General features: G+C 45.0%; 1 protein-coding gene across 1 annotated transcript in view; it reads right to left on the bottom strand.

Annotated features, from left to right (window-relative positions):
- LOC123388156 (contactin-associated protein-like 3) overlaps positions 1 to 14,937 on the bottom strand; it is a 148,536-nt gene that overhangs the window by 110,820 nt on the left and 22,779 nt on the right. The window contains 2 exon segments of the mRNA XM_045067369.1: positions 1,879 to 2,072; positions 10,795 to 10,905. Of these exon segments, the coding sequence (XP_044923304.1) occupies positions 1,879 to 2,072; positions 10,795 to 10,905 (305 nt within the window).

The raw sequence follows: 14,937 nt of genomic DNA, 5'->3' as shown, positions 1-14,937 counted from the left end.
CAACAGCCCTTTATCGAGAAAGCATAATAGGCCTGGGCCTCCCTGGAGATCAGTCCCTGACCTAATGGCCCTCAGAGCCCAGGAAGGGAAGAAACATGTAGAAAATCCAATCGCCATCCACAATGGTTAAGCGCCATCCACACAGAAGGGTAGAGGGGGCTGCTATGGTGATCGATACACTGTAGGTGAGCAGCAGTACAGTTAAGCAGAAGATACCCATGTCCCCAAAAGGCTGAGTACAAGGAAGTGACCGATAATGGAATTGTCAAGTGCTGCTCCCATTCTGCTATAAACCGACTGGTCTCAGAGCTGCACTTGGACCTGGTGAGTCTGGCATTGGCCCAGACCCCAGTCTGACCTTGCAGACCCTGCAACTGCCCGCGCAAGGTGGGACTTGGTTCGGTCGGGTCATCAACTGAATAGTAAATGTGTGCACCCACACCTGAAATAAACTGGCATAGACTTAGTGACTGAACTCCCAGGGGCTGCGTCCAGTGAATTTCCCTTCAGCTTCCAGCCAAGCTGCCTACTCAGCAGAGGGCCTACTTCCTCACACACACACACTTCCTTATTTCTGATTCAACTTGTTCTTATTATGATTGGACACAGTTCTTATACCTCTTTATTCTAAAACCGTGTACCAGTCTCATGATTTTTCTACTTATACCAAGTAACCATGGTTCATTTAAATCTGAATTCAATATTTTGGGATTTTTTTCTGGTGATGCCATGTTTCAAAAATATCCTGAACCACAAACACACATGTGCCTGTGACCTGGACTTCACAAGCTTCCAGTAATTCTCTATTCCTCCCTTCCTTTAGCCCCTGACAACCATCTAAAGTGCATTTTTTTAAAAAAAAATTATTTATTTATGAGACAGAGTGTGTGGGAACAGGGAAGAGGGGAGAGCAGAAGGAGATGGAGAGAGAGAATCTCAAGCAGACCCCCCACTGAGCACGGAGCCAACAGAGAGCTCGATCCCAGGACCCTGAGATCACAACCTGAGCCAAAATCAACAGTGGGAAGCTCAACCAACTGAGCCACCCAGACGCCCCAAGTATATTTTTAATAATAAGAAGAAAGTAATTCTTTCTCTACCTGAGAAATCTTCTTGAGGCCACAGCCCTGCTCCTGTTGCCCCAATGGCCAACAGCAACACAGCAGACGCTTATCCCACTCTATCTTCAGAGCTCCTCCCTCAGGGCACCCTATGATCTGAAGACTCAAAACTCTGCATATCTGATAAAGTCCATATGTTTTAATATTCAGAAGGTCAGGTGAGTGAAATTTAATTCTTCTCAAAGGAGCACGGGTATGGAATCAGAAGCAGAAAGCACGTCCCTGGTGTAAGAGAGTTTAAGTCATTGTGACTCCAAAGAATCACTGAGATCTACCCCCCCTCCATGAATGACAAGGGGCCACACAAGAGCCCAGGTTCCTGCTGGAGCCAGACATGTGTCCCTCAACATGCCATCATCCAAATGGAGACTGCCCATGACGTGTGTGTCAGTGTCTGAAGACTTCAGAAATCTCTCTTAACCGGAGGACTTGGAAGAATGAATTTACTTGGCTGAACAACTGACACCGACTCCCTGGCTCTGGGAGGGACACTACACTAGGCTGCACATGACCTCACCCCTTCGATTTTACACTATGTCCAGGAACAATGGGGAGATGTTTTCAGTGTTTCACTGCAGCACAGGGCTGTTTGACTTAGCACATAGATCATACAGGGCCACACACATCTTATATTCACTTGAAAACATGCTCAAGTACTTTGGGGGGCTCTGTCTCTGTGCTCAGTCTGACAGATCCGCAGCAACAGGCAATGACTGACACAATCATACCAAGAGACGGCTCTCAGGAAGGAACATACCGAGATGCTTTCTTCTCGCCGGTACGGCTTCCAGTTCCTCCCGCTGTCACTGAATATGAGGACATAGCTGCTCACTCAGTCGGAGCTCCCGTACCCTCCCTGCGTGGCCACAGCTGTTACCTCCATTCTCTCTCCAAGGTCGACCTGCAGCCACTGGTATTTATCTGACACAAGTGGAGACCAGCCACCAGCCCCTTGAGGGGAAGCAGAAGCAGGAGAAAGTAGTAAAAAGAAAGAAATCATTAATACCTACATCATCCTGTGAAGAAAGAGATCATAAATAAAACTTAAGAAAATAATCAAAGTTCCAAATTCTAGAACGTATAACCCCCCCATGATCAAAACAGACACACACGCACTTCAAACCATGGGTTAAGTAAAGAGACGAATCCTACATTCCTCATGAATTGCTCTGATTTCTCAGTCATATCCCTGACTCTCGGGTGTCCAGCAGTCTCAGGCAACAGGTGGCTGACCAAACACCAGGTCACCGCATCCCTGCTTGAGACTAGTGTCTGCACCGGCCTGTATGTATGACATACCTTTGGCTGGACCTGAAGGAAAACAAGCAGACTGTGGTAGAACTAGAAAAGTTTAATTCTGGAATCCCAGCATGAGGAAGTACCGTACCGAATGACGGGATAAGAAGGGTGGTGATGGCAAAGCCGACATTCAATACACTTACAGGTTCATGTGAGAAACAGGCATTTTGAAGAACCATCTGAAATGCAGAGCGACAGGGGTGGACGTGAAGGTTTTCCTGCACAGGGAGGGAGAGCCTGAGGGGCAGCAAGGAGCTTGAGGGAGAACACAGAGCGAGTGAATAACAAGGATGTTCTAGGTTTCTGAGACAACAGGTGCAGAGCAGAAATCACAAGGCTTTGTCATGTCCAGTGAGAAACAGATGAGACACAGACTCAGAGTAGGCTCCCAGAGGCTCTGTTGGGACATATTTTGTTCTTCCAGGTCCCAGAAACATGGGTTTTGAAAGTGGAATTAGATGTCACATTGAAATTTCTGGTTTTAAATTAATAATTAAAAAATGGGAAAATAAGCTTGAAACACCTTCTGAAACTGATATTTTGCCAATTATCTGTGTCCAGAAAACACAAATCATAGAGGTCACCTGTAATATGATAAGAGGGGTTTTGGAAAACAATTTTCCCCACTGTCGGACACCTTGCTTGAGGTTCTCATAATGAGGCCTAAAGCATTAGACCGCATTGAACGTCTTCCCATGAAGGGCTCTTACAGACCCCCACACTGGGTTTGCTAAGGCCTGTAGGGCTGGGTGTATGTCAGAAAGTGTGTGACATGGTCCCAGGATGACTGGGAGGGAAATGAAAGTGGGGTGCTTGCTCCAGGATTGGGGGTGTCCCCAGGGGGTGGGCACGGACGTCTCTTCACCACGTCCTCCCTTCACCACACGTGTTCAAGCACAGCCTTCAGGAGAACCCAGGTTCTTTCTCATTTCTTTCTACCCAGATTTCCCAGACTGAATCTTCATTCAAGTATTCCAAATTTTCCTCTCAATGTACCGCAAGCACAATGCCTTTTTCTTTGACCCAGAATCCAAAATGTGCTGCATTTTGGGTTGTTCTATAATGCATTTTAACTTTTTCTTCTGAAATAACTTCCAATTGCCCAAAGAAATACAAATGTAGTAAAGGGGATTCTTGTCTCCTTTTTACCTGGTACCCACCCCTACATCCTACATGGTTAACATCCTACATCATCATGGGGCTTTTATCAGGATGAAGGTATTTACACGGGTACAGTATTAATGCAATGAAAAACGGTACTTGGATTCCCCAGTGTCCTCACTGACCCCATTCCTCAGCACCACGAGGCTGTTTACACATCGAGTCTCCTCTGTGTCCTCAGCCCATACCAGTTCTGCCACCTTTCCTTGCCTCTCGTGACAAGATTGGTTCTGCTGCTTTGTCCGAGGGCCCCGCTCACAGCTGATGACTGAAAGTCCTTCTGTATTCTAGCTGAGAGCCACTCACAGTCCAAGGGACATTTCCTGGCAGCCAGGCATGATTTTTATAATTGTCCCAAAAATAACCTTAAAAATTAGGTGTTGGCATTCAGCAGATCGTTTTAACATGGACATTTCACATTCGAAATTTCCTGCAGATCACATTAGATCTCTGAGGGACTACTGATGTTCTGTATCTGGGTTCATCCTAGTTCATAGCAGAGTTCTGAAGAAGGTACTGATGATACCCTTGCTGGTATTTGCCATCTTTCCCCATGAATTTTAACCTCTCTCGAGGCCAGGAAGTATCACCAGCATGGCGTCACCCGTGCGGGGAAGCAAATCAGTAAACAGATCACGATGCCATCGGCATGTTGCCCTGGGACCAGCCTCTCCCACAGGTGCAGCTGCCTACCTGCCAACCAGCCTCCCCCACCCACAGGTAACTGACCCTGAACATCTCATCCTGACCTGCGGTGAGGACATGCTTCTGGCATGCACGTCAAGCCATCTGATGAACTTGGGGGGGGGGGTGACAGGCATGGAACGGCAGAATCTGCTATGCCGGGGGCGGTTTGCTCCAGCAGGATAACAAGGTCCCCATGGCCCCAGATCGCTGCTGAGGGCCAATGTGCAGGGGGAGTGTGCATCTCCTGCCCCCACCACCTGCCTCTCTCCTACCTCTGCCCCTTCCTGAATACAGTGTCACAATGTGTACCAAGGAAAACCTATCTGGGGGCCCCACCTGCATAGAGCAAACTGCAGAGCCTGGAAGGTCACCCCACACAGAACATCCTTCTCCCTCCTGGGGACAGTGTGCTAGCTGTGTGTTGCAGCAGTGAGGGAGGCATGGCAGGAGGACATGTGCAGCACCCAGGGTCGTCCCTCCCACGGGCTGCCGGGTGCTGGATGACAGTCGCTGTTACAACCACTGTCCCCACCGCAGCTTCCAGGTGCATGAGGGGCCACAGCCCTGGCGCTGAGATTTCCAGTGTCCTTATCACTGAAGGTCTGTTGCCTGCACTTCCGAGACAAAGGTAAGATGGCAAAGAAAGTCAAACTTGTCATGCATGCGTGATGGGCCAAGGACCTCACCCAGAACCCCATGTGGGACCCCACAAGCCCCACACCTAGCAAGAGGGACCAGCGTGACAGTCCCTGCCCTGCCAATGAGGAAGACAGAGCACTTGAGGTCCCTGTGAGGGTGTTGGATGAAAGCTTGGCCCCCTTCCACTCTCGGCCCCTTGTACAGACATCCCTCTGCAGTTCCTCACTTATTCAAGATTGTCTGCTGACCACAAGTCAGACTGTATTTAAATTGATCTGTTGGAACGTTTTTGTCTCTAGTTAATCCTGTGTGACTGCTTGCCCCCGCTTTAGTGGCCCTGACAGCGGCAGGGACACTTCCTTGGGGAGAGGAAAGGTTGGCTAGGAAACTCTCAGCGGGGCCTGAATTGCTCTGTCCACTAATGGTGATGACAGTGACCACAGCCCCTGGTGCTCACGGAACACATGCTCATGTGAACTGTTGGCTTTATGCAGAGAACATGACCCCGGGGGCGAAGAACCAAACTTCATGCTTTCTTCAAGCTTCAGCAAGCATGAGAGCAGCCGTAAGAGACTCTTCACTCCAGGAAATCAGGGTGGCTGGAAGGGGAGGTGGGCAGGGGATGGGGTAACGGGGTGATGGGAACAAAGGGGGTCACGCGATGTGATGAGCCCTGGGTGTCATTCGCAATGACGAATCACTGAACTTTAGCCTGAAACTAACACTGTACTATGTGTTAACTAACTTGAATTTGGAGGGAGAAAAGGTACCCACAGAGCAGAAGTCAAGTTAGTTGGAAGTGAACAGACCTACCCATCTTCAGAGTGTCTATGCCGAGCACGTAAATGGCTCTGCTACAATTGTTGCCAAGGGGAGTGCCCCCCCCCCGCAATCAATACTCCATTGTCTGGGAGGGGATCACATCCAGCAATGGTGTTCTTTCCTCATTTACTCTGAGTTCTAAGCAGGGCCGAGCAGGAGTGGGAAGGGCAGGAGAGAAGCAGGAGCCCATCACTGCCTGCCCCAGGAAGATGACAGGAATCCCCAGGAAGGTCATAGGTGTTCCCAGGAAGGCAACAGGTGTTCCCAGTTAGGTGATGGGCATCCTCAGGAAAGATGGGCCAGCAGGCAGACAGGCTCTGGCGATGGTATTGAGGTCCTCCTGACCTCCCCACTCAGGTGTCCTAGGGCTGAACGCGCTGAAGCCTGGGTCAGATGCTGCTGTTAATGAAGGCATTAAGGCATTTGCTGCAACTCTGGTTCCTCAAGAGGTAGCACCAGCTGTGTTCAGGTAGCCTTCCGGGGATCAGGATGGAGTAGGCCCAGAAACCCTGCCTCGAGGCCCTCAGCTCCCCTGCCTGTGTGCTTCCTGCACTGCACTAGGAGCCTCAGCCAGGAGAAGATGACATTTCCCATGAAGGGCACCCGGAGACGAACGCTTACCACAGCTGTCTCATTGCGAGCCAGGTTCCTACGTGCAATGCCTGAAATGGCTTGGTAAACCCTTCGGAAGTCAAATGAAAATACGTGCTCGATGCACACCTGTCACCCTGAATTTGCTTTAAGTGCCAGTGATCTTGAGGAAGAGAAAGTGCCCTACAGGCATTCACGTGTGACCTCCCCAGGGACGGATTTCCATGCCCTTAGGCACCAAGTGTTCTGACTGCAGCTCTGTTTGCATAAAACAGACAAAAATGGGTCAGTCCTGTGTGTTTTGTCTTTTGCTGTCCTCACACAGACTCCTGAACATGTAGTGGAGACCCACTGAGATCTGACCGGAGGCTCTCAGCTCCAACTCGTTGGAAGTTCTGCCCTGGCAAAACATGAGACGGTTCTGCCGATTTCCCACTGTGGAAACAGAACAAGAATTGCCCAACAAGCCTATCACGATCCAAACAGGTCATAAATCCTTCATTTATGACCGAATAAAATGTGCGACAGAGCTCATTCATGTCCTGTAAAATCTCTGTGTTTACAAGGAGTGCGGCTCTGGGACGTGCCCTAATTCTAGAAGGTCATCCTCTCAGTGGCCCCCTGACTCACACAGAACAGACAGGATATCAGATCACCTCCAATGCCCTCGGAACAGGAGCACCTCCCTCTGCTGTGGGCAGACCCGTGGGAAGCCTAGGGCCTCAGAAGGGCAGGAGACCAGGCCAGCCCACTGCTCCCGACAGGAGCTCAGCTGCAGGCTCTCAAGGCAATGTCTCCTTTTTAAAAAATCCAGTATGGTGGAGGATCATGTCAGGAAATGCAGGGGGCGCTACTCGGAAGACAAAACCATGACAACTAAATTAGCCACCCATTTGTGACTGCTCAGTCAGCCAAATGCCTCTGGGGAAAAAGAAAGAAAATTCCATTGATGCTAAAATTTTCATTCTCTTGAAGGACACTGTATGGCTTAATTCCTAACTGTTCGTAATCATGCCATGAGAGACTCTGATGAAAAGAGTCGTGGACCCATTACCTGCTGTAGGAAACAGAGTATGGTAATGAATGCAAAAATGGGGAGGCCTGAGCGTCACATGATGTGATGAGCAGCACAGTGGGGGGGGGGCATTCAAAGGATGGCACGTGAACATGTCAGAGCAAAGCCCACTCCCCCGATTTTCTCAGAGGAACACAGCAACAGGACAACAGTTGAGCTGCAAGGATAGCATGAAAGAGAACAGGGGGCCCTGGGATCACCATCCCCCCATCAGCGCCTAGTCCAGGCAGGTCTCCCTTCGCATTCAAGGCAGCAGAACAGCTGACCACGGGGGGCCCGGAGAGGTCCCAGCAGCCCTTGTCCCTGGCTATGGTCCTCCTGAGTCACAGGTTAAAGGAGAAGTTCAGGACTCCTGTGTCAATTTCAATATGGTGCCTGTGACCCATCAGGGATCCCAGGTGCCTCGGGACAGATTGCTAACTGGACCTCACCACGTTGGCAGACAGGAAGGCTACCTTAGCTGGCAAATCCTTAGCCAGGGGCCCTGGAAGGAAAAAAAAAAAAAGGAAATTCCTAGGAGGGGCAATGAGGATGAACATGGCTGGATGGAAAATCAATGTAAAGATAAAGTGTTTATGCCTTTTCTTAGGGAAGTGATCTGAATCACAGCCTTTCTTCTTAAACAAATTCTCAGGTGTTACTCTCCACTCAAGTCATGATCTGGAGGGCGTGAGATCAAGCCCCATGTCGGGCTTCATGCTCATTGTAGAGTCTGCTAGTCCTTCTCCTTCTGCTCCTTGCCTCATTCACATTCTCTGTCTCTCTAAAATAAGTAAGCCAAATCTTTAAAAATAATAAAAATAAAGAAAATTTATGTACTGACTGTTGTCTTACTACCTTATACATCAGGTAGATGCAACGATCAGCTACATACAAAATCCCTGGTAGGAGCCATAAGGGTTCAGATAGTTTTACTTTTCTGTAAGAATATTGAAAGCTCAAAGACTGCTGGGCAAAATAGGGAGGTAAGACAGACCACCTTCTTTTCAACCTCCAGGTACCATAATATAGACCAAGGACATTTTAATCATATAATCAAGTTGTCTAATATGTCTTCCAACACCAGATCTTGCACCAAATTTTCAAAAAGCTACAACTACTATATAGGAAGAATCATTGTCATCATTATTATAATCCTCCATATTTTATACAATCCACAATTTACATCATAATATCCTAAACTGAAGTGAATTAATCTGTTCTCCAACATATACAAAGTCAAAAGAAATTCCAGGAAAGAAGCTGAGATGTTGACTTTATTTATTTTTTTTTTTAGATTTTATTTATTTATTTGAGAGAAAAAGAGAGACAGAGAGAACACAAGAGGACTGAGGGGCAGAGGGAGAAGCAGGCTCTTCTATGAGCAGGGAGCCTGGTGCAGGGCTCAATCCAGGAACCCCAGGATCATGCGCCCAACCAAAGGCAGAGGCCCAACCAACTGAGCCACCTAGATGCCTCTGGGATGCCGGCTTTCAACAGAAAATAGGCATAGATAATCCTTCAGAAGGAACATTGACAAACCATGCTGTCTGAACCCTGCCTTAGGGATGGGTATGAAATCAGATAGTAAAATGAAGTAATATTTAATGAATGATGTATTGTGTACAATCAGAGTAGCAACAGCCACAAGAAAGAACCTCTCAGTTGATTGCCATGCTCTTAAAAATTTAAGTTAAATCTGCAAAGAATGATCTGACTATAGTAAATACATTTGATATTTATAATTTTACAATGGTTGCTTATGATAGTCTAAGTTATTAATTTTTTTAATTAAGTATAATGGAAATAAATTCATCTTAGACACTGAGATATTCCATTCTGATGCTTATAAACTTCCCAGTGCCACCACACTGACAGGACCAGAGGCCTGAATCATAAAGATATTCTGTATATGCAAATCAGAAATAAATACACAGGCCCCTTGGGATCCTTTAAACTAATTAAGGATGGTGCTTATTTGGTTTTTACAGTCTTTGGGCAACCATTGGAAAGTTTAGATGTTAAGCTGATATTACAGGAACCACCAGACCAAAAATAGTAAATTTGATCATTTAATTATTAATTGAAAACTGGCTTCAGTGAGAGGCCATTTTCACCAGAGGACTGAAAGTCATCATGACTGATGCTTCATAACTATCTAGAGGAGGAAATATCTGGCCAGAAATTGTTCTTCATAGTAAAAGGTCATGAAGGTGGTCCTCAGCAGTGTGATCTCTCCATCCCCCCCAAACTCACCAAAATCCTCCACCATCTCCTTAAGGGGTCCTATCAGTCTATTTGACTCTTGTGGGGTTCCTGCACATGACTTTTGAGGACACAATAAAATTCAAGCTATACTTAAACTGTGATCTTAGAAATACTGAATAAAGGGAGGCAAATGCTCCATTCCATCATAATAATCTTCAGAATTTACATTTACATGGGACACAGTCAATTTTTTTTGGGGGGGGGGCACAGTCAATTTAAAATTTTACTTTCTGGATGGATCATTTACCAAAAAAGTTAATCTATCCCTTTCCAAGGTAGTAAAACATTGGCATTTTCAGTGCTTATATTACTCAGTCTGCTGAACTATTATTTGTGCAAAAGTGAAAGCAACTTCATCCATGATAGTCAAGGAGCAAGAATGAATGAATGAACACCCCTCCCCACAAGAAAGGAGGCCTTCAGCTCTCTTCCCACTGGTACGATCAGAATCTATTTTCAACAGAAGGCTTTGCCCCGGCTCCTTCCAGGCCAGGTCCTGGGATGGGGCTCTTTCCCCATCACTACCCCACGTCAGCTTCCCATCTCACTGGTGCCAGCCAGTGGCTTGCTGGGTGTCCCCAGTGCCTGTGACATTGGCTCATTCATTTGTTGTTGTTGTTTTTTTTTTTTTAAGACTTTGATTATTTATTTGAGAGAAAGAGTGAGAGAGATAGAAGAAAGAGCAGGAGCTGGGAGGAGAGGGAGAAGCAGGCTCCCCACTGAGCAGGGAGCCAGATATGGGGCTTGATTCCAGGACCCCGAGATCACTGAGCCACCCAGGAGCCCCGTGTTTGTCGTTTTAGTTACCCACAATAAGCACATTTGCTAGTCATCCATCCGTGGGGTGCTCTGAAACTAAAAAGGGATGACAATAATCCGGAGCCTCCAGTAATTCCCTTCTGATTCGGATCTCATTTATGACCACTTGCCAACCATCAGCAGGGAAGGGAAACATCAGAACCAACAGAAAAGAAGAATGCTACAGATGTAGGAAGCTAGAAATGATACAATGCTGAACCTGCTTCTTCACTTCCATCCAACTGCGATATAATTACTCTTCGAGCCACAAGAATGAATATTAAGTAAGAATGGTCATTACTCTCTCTGAGAAAGACTCATCATGGGCTAACAGCAAGACAGCATCAGACTCACCATCTCTGTGATTAAGACTTGCGAACCCCGGGCCGTGGCTCCTGGACAGCTGCGACGAGCAGCTGAAGGACTCTCGTGGCAATGTGGACGCCAGCGGGGCATCATAGTGATCTGTGTGGAAAATCCCAGATTCAGATTAACCCCCTGTTCCAGGCATTCCTGACTTCTTCCCTCCCTCCCTTCCTGTTTCCTTCTTCCTCTCCCTCCTCTCTTCCCTCCTTTACTTGCTTTTAGTTAAGAGGCCAAGAAAATGCTAAAACCTATGGCAAACATCAGTCTTGATCAGAGGTGTGTTAGTCGGTAGTAAAGAAAATAAAACCCCTGATTGGTAGCATTCACCATCTTCTGTGGTGTACATACTCCCATCATGGGCAATTCCCAGCTGTCAGTGTGATATCACCAACCATCGCAAGGGTAAGAGGGTCACACATGTCACTTCATTATACTGTGTTTCCACAGTACAGATTAAGAGATTAAAATAACCTCAAGAGCATAGACAAGAGTGAGATGCCATGAAAGAGAGTAGTACGTGGTGAGTTTGGAGAATTTACCTTTGTTTTTAACATGATTTACTTAACTATAACTTTATACAACTTAATCTTTAATAATGACTGTGTTTTAACAACTGGCTTACAAAATTCATGAAAAGTGAACGAATGGCTCTTGCTGGCTGCTAAAAGTTGGTTCCAGCCCACTGCCCCTCAGTGGAGAACTGTTAGAAGAATTTCCTTTAAAATCAGGAAGAATACTTTCATAGGCATCACAGCTTCTGCTGAAAGCCACTCTCAAAGTCCTATCAGTACATAAGAGAACATTTAAGAATTAAAAGCAGAGAATTGGGAAAGAAACAGAAAAAAAAAAAAAAAAAAACGACTGCCATCACTTCCAGATGATACGACTGCAGAGGCAGAAAGTCCAAAAGTCATTAAGTGACTGGTTTAATAGCTCAACATCCCCAAACCAATTTCATCTTAAACTCTAGTTGGGGTCTGACGATAATGAGAATAGCAAATAATAACAAAATACACAAAGTATCTAAGAATGAATCTTACAAAGCTGTGCAGAACATTTATGGGGATTATTATAAAAAATGTACTGAATGACATTAAAGAAAAACTGAGTAAAATACAGACTCCCGTGATCACAGACAGGAAGACGGCATTTTTAAATGCTCAGTCATCCCCAGTTTGAGCTAAAGACTCATTAGAAGTCCAATCAAAGGCCCAAGAGGGTTTTTCATAGAAACTGAATTGGGGAACCATGACTCAGCAGTTCATAACATGAGGTACGGATCTGATTTAAGGAGCCTGCGAAGACAGATTAAAACTACATCTTTATTTTCATTAAACCTCCAGCTAAAATTCAGCATTTTCTTTAATCATGAACATAGATAAACCACAGTATCCTCAGTAGTGTCCATGCTTTTTTGTTTGTTACATCATAAGTTATAGACCGTCTTATAGCAATCATTGTCACAATATCTAGAAATATCATTTATGTTCCTCCTTACTTCCAAATAATCTTTTTTGACTCAGCACTAGATTTTGTTATTTAATGAGTTAATAACAAAGGAGACATTACATTACAATTTCTGATTTATTGATATCAGCCCTTCACTGTAACTGGCATATATATAAAAATATAATGCATTTATAACCATTGCTATGAGAAGGGGACACAGACTTCAGCAAAGCCCCAAAGTGGTCTGTGGCACAGGAAGGCCTAGGAAGCCCCCATGATGGGTGTGTGCACAGGCAGCATGAAGTGGTGGCCTATAACTGGGGTATGGTTAGTACTTCAGAAAATTCCAGAAGAGGGGTGTTCTCTACAGGTCATAGTCAATGGAGCTAACTCTAGTATTAGCCTAGAAGTCTCTCAGGGTCTAGCACGTTGAGCAGAACAGACCTGCATTAGTCTCCCTGTAGGCAGGGGGTCCCAGGGACCTCACCACCACCTTGAAATCACACAGCAGATTCACGGCAAGAGAGGGCTATTTCCATTAATTGTGTTTCTAGGGGAACCTGCTCTCTTCCCAGCCCTGGCCCCCCACAGTCTCCTTTAGGGTTCTGTCTTGATGCTAGTCCCCTCTGCTCACACTGTTGTCATCTCACCACTGAAGCTAGCATAGATTTTGCAACTGGACTTGGGTGGGACTGGCATTCACCAGCCTTGCCAACTCTTGGGTGTAACTCACTCTTCTCTAAGCCTTGGTTCTCTCCTCAGTTCAATGGGGAATCACACGACTGGACAGTGATGATATCACACAATTATGTAATGGGGAGTCAACCCCCACAACTGTACAGTGGGCCATTACACAATAATACAATGGAACTCACACAGCAACATGGCAGGGAGTACAATGGGGACTCACACACTGAGAGGACTGCTGAGGGTTGAAAGTATTTGTTTTTATTATTCTCACTCTGCTAAGACAAGTCAACACTTATTAAGTTCCTTCAAAAGATGATATAAGGACATGTTCCCCATAGAGAGATGTAAAAGGCAGTGTTCCACGTTCCAAACCATATTGTCATTTTTTTTAATTTCTTCAAAGAAGGCATATGAAGCTTAGTCTTTTAAAATTAAAAAAAAAAAAAGAAGAAGAAGAAGTAATAGCATTTGTGCTATAATCTTTCTTTGGAAGAACAATTTATAAAATTTATTTTTAAATGACAATTTTTTTTTATAACCCTAACTTAGAGGCTTCAACATAGTAGAAGTCAAGGACTTGTGTGGTCAAAAACAAGGTGGTCACATCCTTATAAGGTACCGGAGAGGAGAGGTTCAGGATTTGGACAGTGTTTCCCAGGCATTCAGCATGTTTCTAACTGAATTTAATCCATGTAAGGTGAAGCCTCCAGAACCATCCCAAACCTCCATTAACTACTGTTTTCAACCTGAAATGTTTAGATTTCCTACCATGATTCCTGAAGCAAAAATTGTCAAGACCCAATTTAATTTTCTTTTTTCTTCGCATCATTACAAAACATGTGAATCCCACTAAATGAGTATCATTCTCATGAATAATCTGATATTATTTCTATCATAAAAAAAAAGATGATTCCTGAAATCTTTCAAAGGTACAAGAATTATGGGGCACCTGGTGGCTCGGTGGGTGAAAGCCTCTGCCTTTGGCTCAGGTCATGATCCCAGGGTCCTGGGATTGAGCCCCACATCAGGCTCCATGCTCAGTGGTGAGCCTGCCTCTCTGCCTGATTATGATCTCTGTCTCAAACAGATAAATAAAATAAAAAAAAAGAATTATTTACAAAGTGTGGATTTTGACAAGTGAGATGGCAAAACAATTTTAAACAACTACTATTTATCACTTAGAGGGGAAAGCAAGTTGAGTACAAATAATAAGCTTATGAGAATTAACATATGAAAATAGAGAGTATTGCAGTTAAGTAAGATAAAGCAATTTTATTTCCCTTCATAATAACCACCTGTATTAATGAGAGTGAGTCCATGGAATAATCTTAATTTTTAAATGCACTCATCCTTCAGTGGCTCAAATGTTCTCCAAGTGAGGTTCTCAGAGAGGCTTAAGAATACTAAAGGAAAAGTGATGGTCCATTGTCATGGGTTTTAAAGAAAAAACAAAGACACCACAATTGTTCACGATTTATGTATGACTCAGATCAGAGTGCCAGAGACACCCTTATGTGAATTCTGATATAATAAATCCATATTTATGAAATACTCAAACCTTGTCTCACTAGGTGCACCTATTACAATGCCATTTTAATCAAAAGCCTATTGTATGTCTTACCAGCAGAACAGCCTTAGACTGAGATTATAAAACAATATTCCAGCTTCTGTTTTTTTTAAAATTAGATATATTTTTTCCAGGTAAAATCTTAGAAATTTGGAACTTCCCACAACTGGAGAAAATAGAGCTGACTTAGTCCTCCCACTCTAGCTGAGCTCTTAATCTCCTTCTAAAACTACTTAAATCTACCCTTCCCCACAGACAGAAAGGAAGCCCAGACAGACTCTGTCGGTTAGTCCACAGCCTGTCTGTAATACATTTGTTCTGGTTTCTTCGACACTTCAAATTCAGTTTGTACTCAATTATGTGTAAGTGGTGTCTTTTCAAGATGCCTTATCTTCTGGATGAGATTAAACATTCCTCAACACAGA

This window comes from Mustela putorius, unplaced genomic scaffold (assembly GCF_011764305.1).
Source record: "Mustela putorius furo isolate JIRA1106 unplaced genomic scaffold, ASM1176430v1.1 tig00003890_pilon_pilon_pilon, whole genome shotgun sequence".
NCBI classification, from domain to species: Eukaryota; Metazoa; Chordata; class Mammalia; order Carnivora; family Mustelidae; genus Mustela; species Mustela putorius.
Note: the sequence above shows the minus strand (reverse complement) of the source record. Positions and strands in the feature narration are given on the sequence as shown.